This window comes from Curcuma longa, unplaced genomic scaffold, assembly GCF_044706935.1.
Source record: "Curcuma longa cultivar G26 ecotype Majalengka, Jawa Barat unplaced genomic scaffold, ITB_CL_G26_1.1 contig_18818, whole genome shotgun sequence".
In the NCBI taxonomy this organism is placed as follows: domain Eukaryota; kingdom Viridiplantae; phylum Streptophyta; class Magnoliopsida; order Zingiberales; family Zingiberaceae; genus Curcuma; species Curcuma longa.
The window spans coordinates 19,726-44,586 of record NW_027430927.1 but is presented as its reverse complement, the minus strand read 5'-3'; the positions used below and the strand labels follow the sequence as shown (position 1 = coordinate 44,586).

Below are 24,861 nucleotides of genomic sequence, written 5' to 3'. Positions count from 1 at the left end.
TGAAGTAGAGGTTCACTTTTGGAAATAAGTGGTGCATTTTTTGTTCATTAGTCATTTTTTCCCCTATTTCATTCTACGTAAGCAATGCTTCTACCTTACTTAAAGCATCATAAACAAAATTGAATAGTGGTGAGAATTTTAAAAAGAAAGAAAAGCATAATGAGTAGGTAAACCTAATGATATTAAGCATCTTATCTTGCTGAAAAAAACACATCATTCCCAACCTACTTCATCCCTACAATTTTTTTTTTAAAAAAAGTCATAATCATTGTGCCATATTTTTTGTAGGCCTAAAGATGATGAAGGTGGACAGAGAAGAAGAAGAGCATTATTATATTTTAAAAAAAAAAGCAATGTGGCTACTCACTAAACTTGTTTGAATGCAAATGACACAACACATAGCTCACAACTTTATCTTCTAGGTTTTTTATTTCCTTGCTTTAGGGCCTAACTCACATTACAAATGATTCCCTAACTTATGATAACTTTTTATATTTTGTATGGTCACAGTTCTTGGAATTTAGACACATTCTCACCAGCCTCCTACAAATTGTAGCAACTGCCATTGAGAAATAAGATAAAAATAACAAGGTTTAGTTGCTCAATAAATAGAGGTATGAATGGGTCGGGTTTGATACAAGCTAATTTAACTGAGTTGTGCAAGGCCAGTTGGGTTTGGTTTGCATACAATGTAGACTCGATCTTGGGTCGGGTCTGAACTGGACTCGGCTCAGACCCATAATCAAGTTAACGGATTGGTTACCTGTTGACCCGGTTAAACGGATCAGAATTGGAACTGGCCTATCTGGGGATGGATCAATTACGGTTCTAGCCCAAAATTAATTGTAAATCGACGTTCTGAACTATCGGCCTTTGATTCCATTTTTTTTTTGAATTTTACCATTGAAAACCAACTGGTTCTAACCATCGAGAAGTATTTTTTTTATTTTTTTAACATTTAAAATTAATTGACTATTTTTTATCAATGACTATGATTTAATATCTGTTATTTTTTAAACTTTATAAATAGATAGCTCATTTTATTATTTTTCACATCATCGTCTCTTTTCTCATCTCTAAATTTTGAAATCTAAATCGCTTTCAATTTCAATTCTTCAATACTAATGGAAGGAGATTCATCTCGATCTTGGAAGAGCAAGAAAATAATCAATCTGAATGTGGATCTCGATGACATTCAATTTATCGATGATAAACGAACCAAAGCAACTTCCGACATTTGAGATACAAAAAATTACTCAACTTTTAAGATTCAGGATATTACATATTTTAAATTATCTATTTTTATTAAGCATTTTGAGAAAATAACTCTTCTATATGTAGAATTATGTGCAAAAGGTAAGTATTACAAAGATTCTTACAAATTCTAATGGAGCGACGATTATAGGTCATTAAAGTGATACGTCTAAATGAAGCACTCGATGGAATTTAGAGTCGAATGTTCTTAAACGTAATTATTTAGATTTTCATCAATTAGTGGAGGTATCGATTTAAGTTTATTTAAATATTTTGATAATAAATTAAGAGAATCAGTAGTTAGATTTATTTCTGTAAAATATATTTATTTTAGGTTTGGGTCTAAATGCACATTTCAAGATTTTTATCAAAAATCACTTAACTCATTTGCTAAACCTGTTTCTGTTGGTACAGGGAGCACTAGTCTACCTCCAAGATTTTAATATTTGATAATATATTTAGGTCTGGTCAATTTAATCAGGGGTTTATCTAAACAAGACATAATATTTAGATGTAAGCGAAGTATAGTCGGGTTAAAGTTGATCAAAAGACTAGCAAGAAGTCCTAGTCAGTTGGACCGGACAAGAAGTCCTAGTTGGAAGCTAGGCAGGAGAAGTCCTAGCTAAAGGCTAAGCAGGAGAAGTCCTGATTTGAGGTTGGATAGGAAGTCCTAGTGAGTGAAGCTGGGCAAGAAGTTCTGGTGAGTGAAGCTAGGCAGGAAGTCTTGATTTGTGAGATTGGGCAGGTGGGAAGTCTACTAAGTGATTAGTCCTAACTGAAGGTTAGACAAGAGAAAGTCTAAGTAGATCAAGGGTAACTAGATGTTTGGCAGGTGGAAAGTCTACTAAGTGACTAATCCTAATTAGAGATTAGGCAAAGGAAAACCCCAAACAGATCAAGGATGATTAGATGTTTGACAGGTGTGAAATCTACCTAGTAATTAGTCCTAATTGGAAGTTAGGCACGAGTAAATCTAGTAGGTTAGACTTACAAGGTAAGACTTAAGTAAGTCTAGTAGGTTAGACAGACTATAATTAAGTTTAGGTTGCTTGTTTGTGTGTATGCTGATCTTGTAGGAACCAAGAGTTAAAAGTAAAATTGAAGAAGTATAAGAAAAGTAAAGAAAAGTAGCCGAATCAAGTCCGGAGTCAATCAGGTCAAACTTGGTTGAAATCACTTCGAGCGCTTAGATCATGCTCTGAGTGCCTGGACCGTTTAGGCACCCAAGTTGGTCCAGGCACTTGAATCAGGAGGAATTGGCCTCGATAAAAACTAACGGAATCAGATGGATCGGATCGATTTAGGGCGCTCGGAAGCATCTTTATAAGGCCCTCAGCATGCAACATAAGGAAGAACCCTAATTTTTACTACTCCATCATCTTGTAGTGCTGCCGAACATGACCAAAGTCATACTCATGCAATTGGGGAAGTTTAAAGAGGAGTATACTGCGCTCAGGACTTCTAGATCGAGCTACACGAGTGTTTGTTACTTTTTGTCTTACTTTTGTACTTTACTTTTATTATTATTTGACTGTAAGACAAGTTTTTCGTTTCTGAAAAAGTTTCAAAAAGTAGACCATTAATGGATGGGCACTTTCCGTACATAGGCCTTAGACGTACTAACCTTGAGGGGTTAGGAACAAAGTAAAATCTGTGTCTTTATTTTGTTATCTAATTTCGCTATTAGTCTTTTTGATAGCACTAACGAACGAACGAATGTTATTCACCCCTCTAGCGCACATACTAATCCTACAGTTTCCCAAACTACACTTACTCATATAATAAAAAATATTAGTAAGATAAGGCAAAAAAAGATTTAATTAAATAATTTAGTAAATTAAATAATAAAGTTATTTATATTATGATATTTGAAGTGACTATTGATAAATTTATTCATATATGAGTGTGATTTGATATTGGGTCAGTAAAAATTAGACAATTCAAAAAGATTTATTAGCATATCGAGTTTTTTTATGAATCACATATTGCTTACAACATCACTAAATTATTATGCTTAATTTTATAAGAATATAGATTAATTTTTAATATCATATGATAATACTAATTCTAATACTGTAAGTATTAAAAAATTTAAATTTATATGTGAGTCCGTTATTGATGAATAATAACCATAGATGTTTTTATATCAAATGAACTAGCACTATGGGAACGAAAAATGGAAATGAATAATAACATCACTTCCTATGGGAAGAAGGGTGAAAAGGTAAGTGAACTATATGAATTTTGATTTTCTTATATCCTAAGTGCAAATTTTTTTAATATTTTTTATAAATTTATATTTAAATATTTTTTAAATTGTCGTAAATTGTGGACTGAATCATATTGGACGATTGTGAATTGTAAATTGTAATTATCTTGGATGATTAAGATTAATGATCCACATTTCTAAAATTATTGAACGGTTGATTTCACGCAATTAAAGGATGTTGGACATCTGGGTTGGCCGCTGCGTGCGCTTTCCGATTTACCCTGGTGGCCGGTGGGAAACTTTTGTGGGACCGGACCGATCACCCTTAGAGATTGAGTCAATGCGACTAACTGAGATTATCATTTTTTTTTGAACGGTTGATTTCAAATCACAATGGGGTCTAATACCAAGGGGTGATTTTAGTCAGAAACTAGTGCGGCGTAAGTTGGTTGACTTGGACTGTGCTTAGTTTGGTCAATTGAATCCGACAGAGTCGAAGTGATTGGTTGACACGTGTAGAATATAATAAATCTCAATTAAATGGAGAACATATAGTAGATTTATTAGTTATTCTTAAATTTGCTCAAGAGTGCAAATTAGGTAAATTCTAGGAGTGCAATAATATTAATTTGATACAAATTAATATTTTTTAAGCAGTTAAAATACTTTGATGAAAAATATCACAAAATTAAAATTTTGAAAAGATTAATATGAATTGACTCAAGAGAACCGTGCAATAATGTCAATAAAATTTGACATAAATTCAAAATATACAGGACCATTAAATACTTTTGATAAAAAATATTTAATTAGTCTCATAGACAATGATAAAGGTATTACAACATCATTCATTATTACCCCTTCGGGAATTCCTTTACCTTCCCTAGAAGATCCCTTTTCTCATAGAAGACAACCGATATCAATGGAGGGCGGCTTGCCACTTATGAACTCCCTTAATAAAGAAACAACTTTTTTGGAAGAGGATTCACACGAGTCAAAAACCAATATGTTCCGACCCAATTACAAAAGCAAGATAACCATGGATGAAGAGGTAAGCATACCCCGCATACTATTTTCTAAAAAAATTCTGAAACAGGAGTTGCCTCGACACTTTCGACAACCCCCGATTAGGAGAATACACAGGGCCATCAGATCCAGAAGACCATTTATGCCATTTCAAAAATGTTGCCCTACTGCATCAATAACTGGATGGAGTCAAGTGTCAAGTCTTCTTAACCACCCTATTAGATTCTGCTTAGAGATGGTTCAGCCGCCTCCCTAATTTGTCCATACATTCTTTTTCTAATTTCAAGATTGCCTTCCTCCATCAATTTGTCAACAACAAAAGATACCAGAAAACGCCATTAAACTTGTTCACTATGAAACAGAAGCCTCGAGAGACTCTAAGAGAGTATATCCAAAGGTTTGATCGAGTTATTTGGGATATCCCTTCCACACCCGCAGAAGTATTAACCAGTGCTTTCTCTCAAGGTTTAATAGATGAAGAATTCTTTAGATCGCTGGTAAAGAAACCCCTTGCCAATTATGCAAAGTTATTAAAAAGAGCCGAAAAATATATACATTTAGAAGAAACTCAGCTCCCCCGGTGAGATGACAGCTCGGTCATCTCCAAATTAGAAAAGAAAGTTTCTCCATCCACAAATCACAAAGGAATATCACGAGGACTATATGTGACTTTTGTTAGTAGTAAGCCCTAGAGCCAATTATGTGATGATTGACTAGGGACTTTTTGTATCATTTTCTATTAATTAATAAAGATAAAAGTTTTTTGTTATTATACTTACTTTGTATTTGTTGTGTCAAATAACTAAGTATAATAATGTCCTTGGATAGCTAGTTATTATCTACATCATATTGATTGTTTGAATCGATAGTAAGATGATATAGAGAATACTACTTTTAATCATTCCTTGTTAAGCATTAATATTCAGGAACGATGTCAATGCGTTGAGACTAACATGTATGTCAGCTGGATGACTTGATCTCACAAGTCATGGATATGAGATATCAAGCTGACACATGAGTATACATTAGAGAATGTATACTGAATTGACCCGCCATGAGAAAATTTCATGGATCGTTATATGAGTGTCATAAACTTTCTCATGTGACTATTGGTATGAATAGTTCTTAGACCTAAAGTCACTACGGTTCCTTACATAAGAAGTTATGTACTTTGGTATCGTCAAACGTCACTCATAATCGGGTGGACTATAAAGGCGATCACTGGGTATGCAACAAATTATGCGAAGGGATATGAGTGATGTAGATGGGATCTATCCCTCCCATATAATGGGAGTGATATCTTACGACCTCTTGATAGAGTAGGACCACGAAATGCATGACCATGCTCAAATGAGTCAATATAAGATATTAAGCTCATTTGCTTGAATGAGTGTACTTGGGGATCAAGAAATATAAAGATTGATAAAAGGATGACACGGTCTATGCCTCATTGATCAATCTAGATATCGAGGATAGAGAGACATGATCATACATTATAGTAGCCACCGTAAGATTATGTCAGATCTCGACATTTTTGTCACTTAGGTAGTAATGATACATTGTTAGATGTCACTCATTGTTTATGTTTCTAAAAGGGTTTTAGAAACATTACCAACGTTACAAGAACCTATTAGGTCACACATAAAGAACATGATATTTTGGATACATGATCATCTTAGTTTGACTAAATGAATCATTAGTTGATTGAATGGACTAAAATGAGTTAGACTCATTACTTGGCCAAACTTGAGTTGTACTCAAATTGGTTTAATTTGAGTTAGACTCAAATGAAACAATTTAAGAAGTCAAATGCATGCAAATAGGGATTAATGCATTAAATATGATTTCATGCATGAAACCTCCTCAATGTTGCATGAAGTTGAGAAGTTTTCTCAAAAGGAAGTTGAGAAGTTTTCTCAATGTTGCATGCAATACATGCAAATAGGGATTAATGCATTAAATATGATTTCATGCATAAAACCTCCTCAACGTTGCATGAAGTTGAGAAGTTTTCTAAGGAAGTTGAGAAGTTTTCTCAATGTTGCATGCAATACATGCAAATAGGGATTAATGCATTAAAATATGATTTCATGCATGAAACCTCCTCAACGTTGCATGAAGTTGAGAAGTTTTCTCGATAATGCATGCAAGTGGATTAATGCATGCAAGTAGGATTTAAGCTTCTCTCAATGTGAGTGAGTGTGCTTTTTTCTTGCGTCGTAACCAACTACACTTTCTCGATTTACCTCCTCACAGATGGTCGTGGGGCCGACCGTGTGGGGCCGCTAAGGTGGCGGATCCACCTTTTGCAGAAGAAGAGTGTGCTTTTTCCTTCTTTTCCCTTGTCGTGTATGCTTATTCCATTGCTTTTGGCCAAATAAAACTCTTTAGAGGAGAGCCTTAGTGTGGTTGCTAGCACAACCATAGGTTTTATCTCCTTCTCCAAGATAGTGTTCGTGTGGATACCGTAGAGGTGCGGCCATTCTGATCGTGCTGAGATCTGCCATCAAAAAGTTGCTGTCAGGATTGCGAAGGGCTATGCTATAGGGTAACTTCTTAACTAAGATGTAGTCAAAAGAAACACTTTCTTTATGTATACACATGGATCCTTGGAGGGATCAAAAAAAATTATTTTAACTTTTTCCGCTGCGTTTGCGATTATTTTTTGAAACAAGATCCCTACACCTTCATGATGAGAGAGACGCACAGTACATGTTATTACCTCCTTTCTTATTTCAGAAGACGCACTTACTCAAATCCCTCGAAAAGAGCAGGTTCATTTTTGCACATATCATCAGCCCTCTAGTCATAATACTAATGAGTGTAGGCAGTTAGCGCAAGAGGTTGAGTGAGTCATACAGGAAAAACATCAAGGAAAAAGAGCTTTGTCCCCTACGATTGGACATTCCACTCATAAATATTCTAAGCAAGAAGGTCAGAGAAATCATTCAGATAAAAACCAAACCAGCCCTATCCGATATCAAGATGTCAGATCCTCAAGAAGACACTCCCCTGATACACATCAGAACCATCAACGCCAGATATCGAAGGAAGCAGACGAAGAAAATATGAAAGCAGGAAAAGAGTCGCATAGGCTAGGGTTTTCCTTTTGATTTAACGTGGAGATTATGTCACCTTCAACATCCCGCCTAAACAAATTAAAACAAAATCTTCTCTGTTAAAAATCAAATCAAAGGATGCATTGAACGAAGTAATAAATCAAAGGAAGATGTCCGATAATGTGGTTAAAAAAATCAAATCATCCATTGATTCCATCATCATTAAAACCATGTGAATGATGACGCAAGCCCTCACTAGGTACAGCACGCTAAAGATATGACATATGACTCAACTCAAGTCTAGTCAGTTGGACTTCACCTCCTTTGACTAGACTAAATCAGAAGGCTTATGATCCAGTGGAGTCTTTTAATAATCATGTACTCAGCATGTGACAAACCGATATAGTTCCATGATTTTAAAATAAGGAAGAGGAGGTTTAGAGAAATGTAGATAAGTATGATAGGAAATTATCGATTGAGTCCCCAATTTCATGTTGACCTCTCTGGCTTCGAGTTCGACCTCGAGCGGAGGTCTCGACATACCTCCCGTATCTCATGTCGACCTCATCCACCTCGAGCCGACCTCAAACTCTAGTCTCGATATATCTTCGACATCTCATGCTGACCTCTTCGGCTTTGAGTCTAATCTTGTGCGAGGGTCTCAGCATGTCCCTCGCATCTCACGCCGACCTCATGCATCGATCTTGACATACTTCTCGCATCTCATGCCGACCTCATGCTTCAAACTCGGCATACCTCCAGCATCTCACGGTGACCTCATGCTTCGGTCTCAACATGCCTCCCACATCTCATGCCGACCTCATGTTTCGATCTTGGCATACCTCCAACATCTCACACCGACCTCATGCTTCGGTTTTGGCATACCTCCTGCATCTCATGCCGACCTCATGCTTCGAACTAGGCATACCTCTAGCATCTCATGTCGACCTCATGTTTCGGTTTCAACATGCCTCCGCATCTCGTGCTGACCTATCATGCTTCGGTCTCGACATACCTCCAACATCTCATGCTGACCTCATGCTTCGGTCTCAGCATTTACTCGACATTCACTTGCCGAAGTTTAACATTAGCATCTGTTTAAACCAAGAAGAGGGTCAACCCCTAACCCGGGGAGACCAAGATTGTCTCTTCTGAAATTCATAAAAATAGGAAAATACTCCCAAAAGATAAAAATTAAACAGAATCCTTCTAAACTAGAACAAGTATCCCAGACTATTTTCTAAAATAGATGCTAATATTTCGGAGATCAATTTCTATAAAAGGGGGCTCATGCCCATGAGCACAGATATGCACACATCAACCCTAATTTTTTCAAGTCATTAAACTCCTCACGCTAACCTATAACTTGAGCGTCAGAGTTGCTTGCCAGGATCCACCTCGGCGTCATTCTAACTCTCTTTTTGAGTGCTTTTCAGACCATCTCATCTCTCTAGGCGACTCTCTTTGAGGAGTGTGCATGTCAATAGTTCGTGAATTAGTGTTTGAACTATCCACGGTGTATTGGCTGGAACAGCATAACATCAGCAAAAGGGTTATAAACTCGGGAATGCAATTAACTTAGTAGAACGAGGTTTTTTTGATTCTGGGGTTAACGAGAATCAGTTGCGATCGATCTTTGAGGGTGAGCAACGAACAACGAACAGTGAGGACAGTGGTGTCTGCTCCGCGTCGGCGTTGTTCCTTTGTGTGGTTGTTGAGAGCGAGCAACGTGGACGGTGCTAGCTCGACGTCGCCATCATTTCTTCATGTAGAAGACTCGCAGAGGGTTGGTTGTTGAGCACGAGCAACTAGGGCGCGCGTTGGCTCAGTGTTGTCATCGTTCCTTGGTGTAGAAGGCTCGTCTTGGGTCGGAGGTCGCAGGTGACAACGACAACAACACAGGTGCACGGTCGTGTGTTCGCGTGTGTGAGGGACAAGACGAGATTTTTTTTAAAACTTAGGTTTTTTATTAAAATTTTGATTAATTGAATTAATCAATTCGTAGCTATAGATAAACTAAATAGATATAGTTTAAAACTCAACAAAACTATCCTAATTTTTTAAAAGATTCTAAATATTATTTGAATCCATTTATTTATATATACAGTGGCGGATGTAGTAAGACCCGGGGGGGCCATGGCCCCCCAGCCCACGTACGTTACGACCACGCAGGCGCTGGTCCGAGTGCAGGCGCGCGTCCGGGCGCGCCGCGTGCGCATGTCTTCCCAAGGCCAGGCCGTGCAGCGCCTGCTCGACGCCCGCAGGGACAAGCTCGATCTTCTCGAGGAAGCAGAGGTGCACGGATGGATGCCATATTTCTGATTCATCTTCTCTTAGAATACAGGAGATGATTCGCCCCAAACCCTCTTTTTGTTCTCGGAGGAGACGGGAACTCACCGGACGCCCCTTGGTCGTCGCGTGGACGCCCCCTGGTCGTCGCGTGGACGCCCGATTTTAGGCATTTTAATCAAATCTTATGAGTTTAGAAATTAAAGTGTCTAAATGATTTATTAGTTAAAGTTGGAATTGCTATTTTAATATTTGATGAAATGATAAAAAGTTTGATATTTTTTATGTTGTTATTATTCACTAACTTAATATTTGATTTAATATTATTGTTATTAATTATTATTCACCTATTTGAAATAATTCCAGCTTTTCAGTATTAAATGTTTCAAATGGAAAAAATCAAAACGATTAATAAATTTTTTCAAAGGAATAGAGCAAATGAACCAGCTTTTCAGTATTATGCTATGTTAGGTTTTTGTGCTAAGGATTATAAATGTTAATTTAGTTATTCTTTATTTTTTTTTATAATTATTTAATTAATTATGGTTGTACTTAGGTCCTTGATATGTATCTTTGGATAATTTTTGGATTCAAATGAGTATATCGTTTTTATTATATGGCCCCCCCAAATATGAAATCCTGGATCCGCCCCTGTATATATATATATATATATATATCACCATTAATAATAATATCATATATTTTTTTTCTAAATTTTAAATAATCCTAAAACTCTTAAACTAGATTATACATCAAAACTTGTGACTAAATAAATTTTTATTATATTATCTAAATTGTACTAGACAACATTAGATCATATTTTATTTAATAACTTTGATTATATGATTATCAGATAATCACATAATCAAGATTATACACGATAACTTGAACCTAACACACTTGAAAAGTTTTCTTATCATTACCATCATAGCAAAAGAAATCCTAATTTATCTAGTGCCAACCATTATTGTAGAATAGACGTTTAATTCTGTAGGTAATATATTGAATGAACAATGATCTACTTTGTCTGTTTACTCTTAAGAAGTACAAATATTATTTGATGATAGAACAAGGACTGCAAATAATATAATTAATGTAATTTTGATGATAAAGTAGATGTTTTTATATCAAATGAACTAGCACTATGGGAACGGAAAATGGAAATGAATAATAACATCACTTCTTATGGGAAGAAGGGTGAAAAAGATAAGTGAACTATATGCATTTTGATTTTCTTATATTCTAAATAAGTGCAAATTTTTTAAATATTTTTTTATAAATTTATATTTAAATATTTTTTAAATAAAAAAATAATTTTAAATTGTCGAAATAAAAAATAATTGTGAATTGTAAATTGTAATTATCTTGGATGATTAAGATTAATGATCCACATTTCTAAAATTATTGAACGGTTGATTTCAAATCACAATGGGGTCTAATACCAAGGGGTGATTTTAGTCAGAAACTAGTGCGGCGTAGGTTGGTTGACTTGGACTGTGGTTAGTTTGGTCAATTGAATCTGACGGAGTCGAAGTGATTGGTTGACACGTGTAGAATATAATAAATCTCAATTAAATGGAGAACATATAGTAGATTTATTAGTTATTCTTAAATAACTTAGCCAAACAAAATGGCTAGATTTGTTTTTTCTATTTTACTAAAGTGACCACTTGTTTTTATGGTTTTCCAAAATATTTTTTCTTCAACCTACTTTATCAAATTTATCACGAGCAAATTGTTAGTTGATCGATTAAAAATCACTCGAGTCATGTTGATATGATCAAATATTTGAAAAATAAATAAATTAGGTAAATTCTAGGAGTGCAATAATATTAATTTGATACAAATTAATATTTTTTAAGCAGTTAAAATACTTTGATGAAAAATATCACAAAATTAAAAATTTGAAAAGATTAATATGAATTGACTCAAGAGAACCGTGCAATAATGTCAATAAAATTTGACATAAATTCAAAATATACAGGACCATTAAATACTTTTGATAAAAAAATATTTAATTACTATCGAAGACTGAAAATCGGGTGATAATGGATCCAAAAAAGTCAATTTAAAGTAAATTCAAAAGTATTTTAATATTTCAAAATAAAAAAATTTAAGTAATGTGAAAAGCTCAATTAAAAATTTAATTAAGAGATATTTTAAAAATATGTGCATAAATTATTTTTCGAATTTATTAATAGGTGAATTAGGAGATCGGCCCACATAAAGCCCAAAACAACTGTTGGGCTTGATGGTCCTTCCGGTCTGCGCCTCTGCTACATCTACGCTTCAGGCGTTCCCGCCATTTGCTTCTATCTTTCTCCCGCTCGTCCACGCCATTCGCCGGCGACGATGCTGTGGGTCGACAAGCACCGCCCGAGGAGCCTAGACAAGATCCTAGCCCACGAAGACATCGCCCAAAACCTGAAGAAATTGGTGAGATCTACAGAAAAACCCTATTTTTAGTTTGGTTGGTTCATGCGCACTCTTTTCGTCCTTTTCACGTATGGGCCATTGCGTATGTCTCTTTAGTCTCCCCGCATTGCGTTTGTCTCAGGTTACGGAGCAGGACTGTCCTCATCTACTATTCTATGGCCCGACTGGTTCTGGCAAAAAAACCCTAATCGTGGCCCTTCTGAATGAAATGTTTGGTCCCGGGGTTGAAAAGGTCTGTATATGATCTTCTGGTAATGATATGTTTTGATCCTAACTGGTGCGCTTGTTTATCATTTTTTTTTTGTGCGTGTGGCCTTTTTTTTTAATACCCTACGGCAGGTGAAGTTGGAGAACAAGACCTGGAAAATTGATGTAAGTTGTCAAATTTTGGATTTTGTCTCAGTCCTTCATTTCTGATGCATTGTAGCCTTTCGAATTTTTCCACTCAGAAGTAGTACTGGCATGCATAATCTGTGGCCAATGGTTAAGTCACTTATGCTACTGAATTTTTTGTTTTATGTTTGCAATTTAGGCTGGTACCCGAACAATTGAGTTGGAACTGGCAATGTTATCCAGCACATATCACGTTGAGATGAATCCTAGTGATGCAGGATTTCAGGACCGATATATAGTTCAGGAGATTATTAAGGAAATGGCAAGAAACAGGCCTGTAGATATGAAAGGCAAAAGAGGGTTCAAAGGTAGACTGCATTTGGTTTCTTTCTTTTGTAAAATTAGGGTTCAATGGTAAACTCATCTCTGTGAAAATTATGAGATGAGTTTTTCTGAATTCTTTAACTGTGAAAATCTGTGAGAGATTACAATCTCTTTGTCTCTCTCTCCCCTTTTGTTATCTATATATATATATATATATAATTTCTCAGATAAGGAGAAACTTTAGATTATTTACAGAATATTATAATTATTTTAATATCGTTTTACAACTTTCATCATCATTGAGTTATACTAATTTAAAAACCATGGAATTTAGCTTCTTGAGATTGCTATCAGATATAAGGATCTTGATTGATGCAATATCTTAAGGATTAAACCAGCTGGATCTCTGCCAATATTATTGCAATACATATTTGCTATTCTGATGCTGATATGGTAGTCTAATTGGCAGTGTTAGTGCTGAATCAAGTTGACAAACTATCAAGAGAAGCTCAACATTCTCTCCGGAGAACAATGGAAAAGTATAGTTCTTCATGCAGGCTAATTTTGTGCTGCAACAGCTCATCAAAAGTAACTGAGGCTGTTCGATCCCGCTGTCTAAACATTAGAGTCAGCGCACCTAGTGAAGAACAGGTTTGCTTTTGAAATAGAATGAAGAAATATTACCAGTATGATACTGCTGATTTTAATGTTACTCTTCTGCAGCTTATTCCCTTTTGATCTGGCTTCAGGATTTGTTCTGAACAACTTTGTTGTCCATTAATCTTTTTAGTTTCCTTGAAACCAAAATTTTCAAACTGTAATAGTTTTGAATTCTACTTTCTTTCTCTAAGTTTTTTCTGTTAAGTCTGTTTCCCTTCCTTAAATACCACTTTACATCTCAACTATTGTTTCCCTTCCTGGCAATCTGAGAAAAAAAGGAATCATCCTCTTAGTCCTTTTCGTCATGGCAATCAAGGGAGTGAAGAAGCACTGTTAGCCATCTGCCAAAAATGAAAGGGACCTTCAGCTTGCTTTACCATGCTGTGGATTCAAGCTTAGTTGATTGTGAGTGTCGTCATCTTCATCATAGTCCTCCTAGAATCCAATGCATGGATTTGTTCTGAACAACTTTGCTATCCCTTATTCCTTTTAAGTTTTTCTGGTTCTCTATCCTTAAAGCCATGTTTTTTCAAACTAAAATAGTTTGGAACTCAACTTCTTTTCTTCAAGTTTTTCTCTTACAGTTTTCTTTTTATGGATCTTGTAAGGCTCTAAGAGCTGTGGAACATATAATTACTTTGTGAACAAATGCACTATCCAATTGACTGCAGTCAAATCTCAAGTTTCCTCTTTATTTTCATTCTGTATTACTTTGCCAAACAAATCTACACTATAGTTATCAGAATCATAGTAGTTGCAATTTGAATGGCACAATGCATTTTGAGTCACACCCAAATAGATCAAACCCTATGGATGAGTCGTCTTTATCAATAATTGGTTTGATTCAATACAATTCACACTTCTGATATAACTGATTCTTTATTTTTGAACTTAACCATTAATTAAATGTAACCACTTCCTAACCTCCTCCCCTCTCTGTTCTCCTCTTCCTCATCTCATGATTCCTCCTTACCTTAACCCTCCTTGCGGCTAGGACCTTCTGCAAGTGCTGCATCCCTACTCTTTCATCATGTCATGCACTGTGGAGTTCTCACAATGGGAGAAGCCAATCATGCAGACAGTGGCGATGGCTACCATCCCCTGCATGATGAAGCCTTGCCAACCACAGTAGGCTGCTTTCCACAGTAATGGCATGAAATGTGAGCTATTCTTGTGGTTGAGTACCACTGAACGTGGATATCAAATTGACAAGTGCAGGGATTGGGGAGAAAAGGAAGATCTGATGGATGTACTTAAATGACTTTTTTGACCATCCCTACTGTTTAACTGTGAGACTGTTTTGGTTATTTTGTTGAAGAATTAATGACGCCAAACCTCACATGGTAACAGTGTGATTGGATACATAGTTCGTTTCTTTAAGATTTGTATATACTTTAAATTTACTTTGAAATATCTTGGTTCCTATTTTCTATTTATGCTGGTATTCTCTTTATGTTCTATGGTCTTCTGGATCTTTTAGTAGATATTTTTTGTATTTTTGACGATTGAAGTATCTTACAAATTATATTTGATTAGATTATCAGAATTTTGGAGTTCATTGCCGAGAAGGAAAATCTACAACTGCCACCTGGACTTGCAGTTCGTATAGCAGCTCAATCAAACCGTAATTTAAGAAGAGCAATATTGACTTTTGAAGCCTGTCGAGTACAGCAGTAAGCAAATTAGAACCCATACTTATTAACATTCCAATTTGATGTGCTTATTGTTCATACATTATGTACATATATGTTCATAAGATTTATGCTAAGCTACATCCTTAACTATGTAATAAGTGCATTTATTTGGAATGTCGTGTTATTGAAATAGGTATCCATTCACAGCAAACCAGACCTTGCCACCCTTGGACTGGGAACAATATGTTTCTGAAATTGCATCTGATATAATGAAGGAGCAGAGTCCTAAAAGGTCCGTTTTTTCTTTGTTTCTTATATTTATATGTTCATCTTTGTTTAACAACATCAGTTTGCAATTCCAATTCCTAATGGAACTAACAGAAAAAATAAGACAAACACTTATGGTTAACTTTGTTTCTGACTGTAGGCCCTAGGCATTTTATTAGAAAAGTATTTAAACAATGCATTGACTGAAGTTTTGATACGGGCTAGATGTATTATTCTGATCTCACACTGAAACTTGGCAAATATTACAAAGGCGATACCATTTTGGACATGCCATTGTACTTTGACAACTGGGCAAAGGTGATCTTGGCAGAAAAACATAAAGGTGGTTCTGCTAAGAGCCACTAGTTTTGAAGGTGTGGCAACCATTAATTGTTCCACTATCAAACCATGTAGGCATGGTTGGCCATGTCAATCTCTACAGTGTGTGGGCATGCTATTTGTTTGATCAAAGTTGCTTAATATTTGCCAAATATGTATTGCTTTGAACAGAGTACACAGATAGATGATGACAACAAGTACAAATAGCAGCCTGAAAACATAGTATATCTTTGGTTGGTCAATGCTTCTCGATAGACATTAGTATTTCCTAACTCCTTGTATTGAGAATCATGTTTATACGAATTGTTGCATGCTCTTTAGGTCAGTCTTTGTGTTTTAGTGTTTCTTACCTGTTGGATCCATTACATTTCCATTTTGATTTACTCCGGTGGCAAGTTTTTTCTTAATCATTTGTCTATATATATATATATTTGCACACACACACATGAGGTTCATTGCATTGTTACACTCCCACAAGTTCTGCCATGATTTATGTTTCAGCCTGTTAGTCCATGATCGTCACATCCTCATCGAGACTGCTGCTCTGTCCACAACCAATGTGCCTGTGACACTTGGTTTGCAGTGCCCCTAATATAAATTTGAGGATTCCATTTGCACCATTTCATGAGAGAAAGAGCTTGTAGATATGCTGATACTGTACAGTTGGTGCTAATTGTAAACTCATGTTTTTCCTATTATGAACTTTCTAAACAAAGAAAATGATGAAGCTTTATACATTGTGATTTACAATACAGGTAACAAGGTTCTGTCTACTTTATGTAAATTAAACGACATATCTGGTGTTTATTGTTGTTAAATAAAATTGGAATCTTCCTCAGTAATTAGCATCCATTGAGTCTGGCATTTGATTTCAAATGGTGTCATGTTATGAAAGTGAGCATGGTATCTTTTGCAAGGGCCATAAAATCTGGAATATTGCTACAGATTTAACTTACTATCAAGCCTGTGCTTTATTTATATGAACTCATTGTATATGGTCCTGTTGCTGTTGTCTCAAAGTCATCTAGATATTAGGATTCTATTTTCTGTACTTTTCTCAAGGAGTGCCAGAACTCATTGTAAATTCTCTCTTCATATATACTCACTGCTAGGTTGTTTTCTGTGCGTGGAAAAATATATGAACTTCTTGTGAACTGCATTCCCCCGGAAATTATTTTAAAGGTAAAAGTGATTATATTATTTAATTATTCTATATTAACCGAGTGAAATTTTTTACTTGTAGATCTTATTTTGATTTTGCAGAAACTATTGTCTGAGTTATTGAAGAAATTGGACTCCGAATTAAAGCATGAAGTATGTCATTGGGCTGCATATTACGTGAGTATATTTTCTCCACGCAAACTATTATTGCTGTTAAGAGAGTGTGTGATGTTTCTTGCTTCCCACCGTGATAGTATTTTTGTTCTTTTCCCTGTTTTTAAGTGTTGTGGAGTCTCCCTCAGTGACACAGTACAAAAGCAATTGAGTATATTTGGTGTGAGGTGGTGTTGTGTGAGCGCATGTGCCCACCTAGCTGCTAGGCATTTTGCATCAGATTCAGCCAAGGACAGTGATAATTCCTTTTACATATCGACTTAGACTATAGCTTTTCATATCAATTTCATATAGCTTTGATCATAACTGTGCAACTAAAATCATTAACCTATTTCATCATTTTCTCTAGTTGGTACTTAAGAAACATGGAATTAGTAGGAATCTTAAGGAATTCTCACTAATTGACACATTTTCTATTCTCTATTACATTAACTAAAATAAAATAAAAAATATAAAATCATAGTTTAGATCTTGACAAAGTTTACATCTTTAAAGTGTTTCTGGCTTTCTGCATCTTTTACAACCCACATAAATTTGAGAATTGGCTCATCAACTTGTTAAAACTCAACTTATCCTAAAATATTGAATCCAAGTTAATAGTACTTCACTCATCTAAGCCTCTAGATCTTCTTCATTACCGCATAATTTCAACATGGTATTAAAATAGTATATGTCAACATCTCTGCCACTTAGACCAAGATTTCAAATCCAACTTATTACCCAGAGTCACCTTTAATGGATTGCATGTGTGGCCTAGTGATGCATTCACTATAACAGTCCTTTTCAAGACATCTCATCACGTCTAGAACTTGGGTTCACCCATACAAAATTGTCAAAACCCACCCAATGGGGAAAAAAACTGGCTGTTTGACTAGTTATATCCAATCGTTGACCATTGATAAAGACATGCACTAGTTGACTTCTTTATGAACTTATCTTACTAGAAATATGATATAAATCTTGGAAGGATTCTCTCAACCAATGATGTTGTTGATCCATATCCCTTTCTATTGTTTAATTGGAGAGAGAAAAGAAGAAATAAAAAATAGGAGAGATGACTTAAAAAATCCTGTTTACATGGATAGCAAATTTAAGGAAGAAAGTTTGGGAAATTAACAACTTAATCTTTATTCCCAATGCAATTATCCCAAAACTAGGAAACAGTGACGGAAATGGAGTGATTTAAAACTGAAATTATCAACTTGATTATTTACTTGTAATACATGATTAGCGCTATAAGTAAAATGGTTTTTGAAGCATACATGTTTCTTTCTTCTCTATTTTCTTTTTAAATGACCAACATAAAATTTAAAATTTTCATTCTTTTTTCTGTTTCCTAGTAAACAAATGGTGGAATAAAACTTTCTTCCTCTCTTCTATTCTCAAGTAAACTGAACTATAATGTGAATTTCTTCTTTTAATCTATTCAATTGCAAATCCTTCTCTACTACCCCTGGATTTTTTTTTTTCTATCTTATTGGAGTCTAATTTTCTCTTAATGTTTGTGTAGGAACACAGGATGCGACTTGGACAAAAGGCCATATTCCACATAGAAGGTATTTTATCTAAAACTTTTGCATATGCAATTTCCAAGGTTAAGCCTAAAATCGAAATAGTTTTATAATAGGCTGAAAGTGAAAAATTGATCAAGTTAATTTAACAGAAAAATTAATATAACCATAGTGATGCTTAATTTATTCTTACATTACATATTCTTTACTGTGGATGCGTATGCTATTGCTTGTGTGCATGCAATGGAATAACAAACTCTAGTGCCCTGAAGTTTAAGAATCATTCTTATTTTATCAGCTACATAATTATTTGCACATGGAGAATTTAGAGTTTGATTTCGAACAGCATAATGTTGATGCATTTAGCATGACCTTCTATATGCTGCCAGGCTCATGCGGATTGCACCATTGGATTTCATACACTGTAGAAAGTATCATGCACTTGTTTGCTAGTTTTTATGATTACTGCATTTCAACATTCTCCATAGGGAAAAATTTGTTCTTAGTGCATCTATGCCCATTGCATGGTGCTAACCAATGTTTGTAAAATCACGATTCGGATCGTAGGATCGTGCCATCCGGAAGTACTAAATCGATCCGGATTGATTGGGGATCAGGTTTTGTAGTGGAATCGGAACTGAATCGCTGAAATCGTACAAAATCGGTGGGTTCGGCACGATCTTACATTGCAAACGATTCTCCTCTGACGGACAACATCCTTGTTGGTGGAACCACGGACAACATCCTCATTGGTGGGTAGCGACTATAGAGGAGGCGACGCCAACGACTTGTGGAGGGGATGCACGAACTTAGGTGTTACTAGCTTCTCATGGTAGGGATTGTCTCTGACGTCCGACGGAGGCTGTTCTCTACTTGCGATGGGAAGGCGTCGGACAGTGATAGGGATGCTCAAGCGCGGGTGAGGAGAGTAGCGGCAGCGGTCAACGAACGCGCGGGTGAGGGAGGAGCGGGTGAAGGGAAAATCGGCATAGCGGATTAAAAAGGATCGGTATAGTGAATTAAAAAAAATACATCAACATTGTGAATTAATTAATTCAATCAGGACCGTGAATTACAAAAGACTTCCTCAAATAAGATAATTAATTTAAAAAGGGTTCCTCAAATATGATAATTAATTTAAAAAGGTTTCTTCATAATCATCAGCATAGTGAATTAAAAAAGGCTTGGATCAGCACAATAAGATCTTAATTAATTAATTCAATTAACTCCTAATTTAAATAAGATAATTTAAATAGACTTCCTCAAATCCTAATCAAATTATCTCATTAAAATATATATAAATTTATTTTAAAAATTTAAAATTATAAAATAAATTATATTTATTTATTATATATATTATCAACCTATTATTGTCAATTAATATCATTAATAATAATAATATTAATTTGATTTAATTTATTTAAAAAAGAAGTTTAATCAAATATCAAATTGATTTAGTCTTCATTGATTAATTTGATCATCCTATCAAATACTAAATTAAAATTTAAGGGTTTTTGATAGGATCATATGATTCTACTATCCGATTCTGACTCCAAGTTGATCCTGCGTAGGATCGCAATCCTACAAACTATGGTGCTAACTATAAGCTCTAAAAAGGACCAAAGCTTTGTTGTTAAGAGAGAGGCAAATGATAGTTACCTATATTTATGTACTTTTATTTAAAACATTTCTAATGGTTAACATTTCACATCACTTTTTCCCATGTGGTTGATACTATTAACACATTATCCATCCTTGATTACATTGCAAATCTCCCCTTGTCGTGTTGATATTATGGGCTAATCCATTCTTGCTATGTCTACCTAAGAAGGCAAGAGAAGTCGATGGATAATTACATGGATTGTTTTGATGAGACGTGGTTAGTGTTTAGATTATGGGGAAGGGGAGAAAGAAGGTGGACGAGAGAAGAGAAGCAAAATTGTTTAGTGCAAGCAATAAAAGATGAAGGGAAATGAGAGGAAACAACAACAACCAAGCCTTATCTCATTAGGTGGGGTTAACTATATGGATCCTTCTACGCCATTGAGATCCCCAACTATATCATCATCTATATTTAAATAAATTTATCTTATTTTATTATTGCTAATCAAGTCTTTTTTAGTCTTCTTCATCCTCATTTGAAGTGTATATTTATCATAGTTTTACATCGCCTAATTAAAACATTTATTAGTCGTATAGTACATGTTCGAATCATCTTAAACGTGTCTCTCGGAGTTTTCCCTCAATAAATGCAACTTCGATTTTTTCTTTAATGTTCTTATTTTTTATTCTGTCCATCCTCGTATGTTCTCGTATTCACCTTAACATTTTCATTTTTGCAATTTTCATCTTATGCTAATGTGTTCGAGTTATAGACCAACATTCAGCTCCATATAACATAGCAAGTCTAATCACCATTTTGGAGAACTTTTCTTTAAGTATTATAAAGAACATCTAACACTCTTTTCCATTTTAATCATTCTGTTTGTATTCTATATAATACATCTTTCAATCCCTCCATCCTTTTACAAAAATGATCCTAAATGCTTAAAGCTCTCAGTTACATACAACTCGTCATCTCCTATTTTAACAATTGTCTTGTTACGTCTACTAAATTTAAATTTTCATTTTTAATGTCTTCTGTCAAAATTCGAGTTTAGTATTTACTCCTTCACGTATCTCATCTATCAAAACAATATCATTTGCAAATAACATACACCACAGTACTCTATCTTGGATATGTCAAGTGAATTTATCCACGATTAATGTAAAGAAATAAGAATTTAGAGTTGATCTTTGATGTAATTCTATTTTATGAGAAATATTTCGGTTAATCCGTTTGAAGTTTTCACTCTTGTCATTATATTCTCATACATATGAGTAAAATACCCTACTAGATTGTCTTTGGGGCTTATTTGGACGACAATGACACTTTGAGTTCGCAGAGGGAGAAAGAAGCATTGTCAAAGAAGAAGAGAGTTGCAATGACAATGAAAATTGGAGAGGGAAAGGAAATTGACAAGGTCGGTGCTTGGGGTTGGATAAAATTCCTTGAGGTTGTAAAGGTAGAGGCAGTGGAGAGAGCAAGGGAGTCATGAGGGTGCCTATGTTGGCCATGGTATAGCGTTAATGAGAGTTTTTTTTTTTCACTATATAAGCCTTCTCTTTCATCAATTTGTGCTTTAAGATTTGTGGATTCTATCTACTTTAATTCCCATCTTGTATTTATTAAAATAAATAAGGGGGAAGGAAAATACAACTGCATACCTCGGGCACTGATTAAAGTATCATTAGATGTTGAAGTTGTGGCCCATGGCTAGAATAGTTCAAGTTGGACAATGTGTTGGGCTGACGGTCGACCCACTTTGACGTGTATTGTAACATACCAAGATGTATTTAGATAGGTTTTATTCCTTTAATAGTCTTTCACTAATATATTTAAAATAAGAATATATAAATTGTTATATTATTTCAATTTATATTGAGATAAATTTATATAAGTTTTACTCATATAATCCTCTTCCACTTAGCTTCTTTGCTTAATCAAATAAAATTATCAAAATCAGATAATTAAGTAAATTAGAATTTTGGAAAAGCATGATACGAAATTAACAAACTTCACTTGAATTGGTCTGTATGCATGCCAAAACATACTATGACATACTGAGTGTTAGCATGAAATGATATTCATTTAGACATTCAACAAACGAATCGTTACGTATGCATATAAATATTGAGTTTTGGTAATTTATTGATACATTTTGACAGTGTGGCCGGGTATGACATAAGATTTCAACCCTTTTGTTCAAATAAAGGCACCTTCATTTTTCAACTTCTTTTCATCAAAGAATGGAAACATCATGTACATGTTGAGTATCGTCATATCTTTCCTGAATGCACGTTTTTTGAAATTCAACTTGGGATCCATGAGAATTCCATCTGATCAGATATTGTCAATCTTTTCAAAATAGTCACATATATTGATTTTACCATTATGACAGCCTAGTTTAGTGATACATGGTGAATTGTGGGTCAATAAAGGGATTTATAAAACTTAGAAGAGTGAGGTACTTTCAACTTGAGGCTGAGCATTTTTGTCTAATGGTTGGTCTGTTAAATTAATGACCAGTTCTTTCATCTATATGGATTGTGGCAATTAAACTCCATATTTTCATTCTACCTAAGGTGAAATCTATCAAATTTGCATTTCCTCTTAGGGCCATGTATCGTTGTAAGTGATGATAAGGCAATGTGTTTAATATTTCAATGAATGAGATTTTATCTAATTTGAACAATTGCCAATTTAAGATTCCACCAGGTTAAATAATAGTCCAATAGCATTTTCAATGATTTGTTAGGTTATGACATACAAGTACCCTAGCACACCATTAAATATGGTTTATATCTCATTCCATGTTGATCGATACAAAGAAAAGTTCTTTTGCATGTATTACTTGATACCATGTGTTGTGCCGAGTGAAGTTGAGACAGATAAAAAAAATGCAGACATGGATGGTGGAGCTCGAGTTGATGCATGCTGAGACTTTGCACTGACTTTCTGGTGTGTCAAGCAACCAAGATCAATTGCTCCCGGAGAGATCATTGTGGAGGTGATTAGTGTCAAAAACAAATTGTTGATCACATAAATGACAAGTTTTAGGAGCTTGAAATCCTTATCGGGCAAGTAGTTGTTAATAGGTAATTTATATACCTAAACTATATGAATTGGTCTAGCTTCTATATACTTAGAATTACCCAGTTCAGCTTAATTTCACCTCTAATTTAACCCAAATCAAACCAAGTTGAGCCTGCAGGCAACAATCTTAATTCCACCCATAAGGGATCTAATTAAGTCCCATTCAAAGTGAATTAGGTCCGAATCTTACCCTAAATCTACCCAATGAGATCTGAAACTAAGTTGGTATGATCTATGATCTATCTCTGAGTGTTCCATGCATATCGTTCCATGCATATTGAAATTACTACTGTAATTTGGATTTTAGACTTTGACATCAAAAATAAAAGGGAATTTATTAAAATTATCATTTTTGTTGAATTTAAACCCTAAAACCCTTGTGTTATTGGGGGTATGCAGCATCTTTTGAGTGATCAAAAGGCTCTGGTGTTTTCTGATCATCTGGCGAACTGCCCTTGTGTTATTGGGGATATGTAGCATCTTTTGAGTGATCAAAAGGCTTTGTAAGAAACCTAGTGTTTTCTGATCATCTGGCTAACTGCTCATCATCTATAGTAAAATCATTTTTCACGATGTACCCTTCAGAGAAGGTGATCCACCCCCCAGTTTTACTATGAACGATAAACATTCTGTATCACTGGATTATAAACCCCGTTTCTATGCCATGGCTTCGGAATCAAGGCAGATGTTTGTGACACAGGATCTCTAATATATATGAACACCATTGTGTTTATTAGTACATATCAAATTTGTATGTATGAACAGTGAAATGTTAGAAATCCCATTTACCGAAACAACTAATGCTTTCTCTCTGCACTTTTGACCAGCCTTTGTTGCGAAATTCATGAGCATATACAAGTCATTCCTGATTGCAACATTCGGGTGAACAAACTCTAGCAGGCAAAGCATATCAAGGTACCAAAACCCTAATCCCTTGAGGTTTCTTGCAAAGGTAATAGACAGGTTATTATTATTATTATTTTGTTAAAATGCAATCCATGTTTCAGGTCTAGTTCATGCATGCGTTCCAGTCATATCCATCTCAAAGATATCCTTTGCTCTGCCAAGAACTTGACGTGTAGAACTAAACTCTAGACGATTTTCTCTAAGGACTTTTGAGTTTTGTAAAATATTCTGTTGTTGTAACTCGCAGTGTTCGCGAAGGTATCACTTTGTCTAGCTAGAAATGTCACATTGGGTTTTAAGTTGGTCATGATGGCCCTGTGTTTCTTTGGCTTCTGTTGTCTGTCTTTTTTAAGAATCTTTAGAGCGTTTTGTCTATCGATAATCATTTCATGCATAATGTGCTTTTGAAGTTCATTAGACAGCATTGACGATGAAGCTCATTTATTTGCATAATGTGCTACAAGGTATTTTTCTTTGTTTACTGACTTTGCATTTGGCTGATGGTGAAATCACAAAACTAGAAAAAGACAGACAAAGAACTCTTCTTGAAGTCCTTAGCCAACTTAGAGCTCATTGCCGATGC

At 35.0% G+C, this 24,861-nt stretch overlaps 1 protein-coding gene across 1 annotated transcript; it reads left to right on the top strand.

The window, feature by feature from the left end:
* The first annotated feature begins 12,182 nt into the window (after nucleotides 1-12,182).
* LOC141816965 (replication factor C subunit 5-like) lies at nucleotides 12,183-24,287 on the top strand. The gene is made up of 11 exons (XM_074704683.1): nucleotides 12,183-12,273; nucleotides 12,395-12,505; nucleotides 12,613-12,645; nucleotides 12,806-12,974; nucleotides 13,400-13,581; nucleotides 15,127-15,263; nucleotides 15,418-15,516; nucleotides 16,943-17,012; nucleotides 17,094-17,168; nucleotides 18,676-18,721; nucleotides 24,200-24,287. The coding sequence occupies exons 1-11, from the start codon at nucleotides 12,190-12,192 to the stop codon at nucleotides 24,256-24,258; spliced, it is 1,065 nt and encodes a 354-aa protein (XP_074560784.1). The 5' UTR covers nucleotides 12,183-12,189; the 3' UTR covers nucleotides 24,259-24,287.
* Nucleotides 24,288-24,861: the final 574 nt, after the last annotated feature.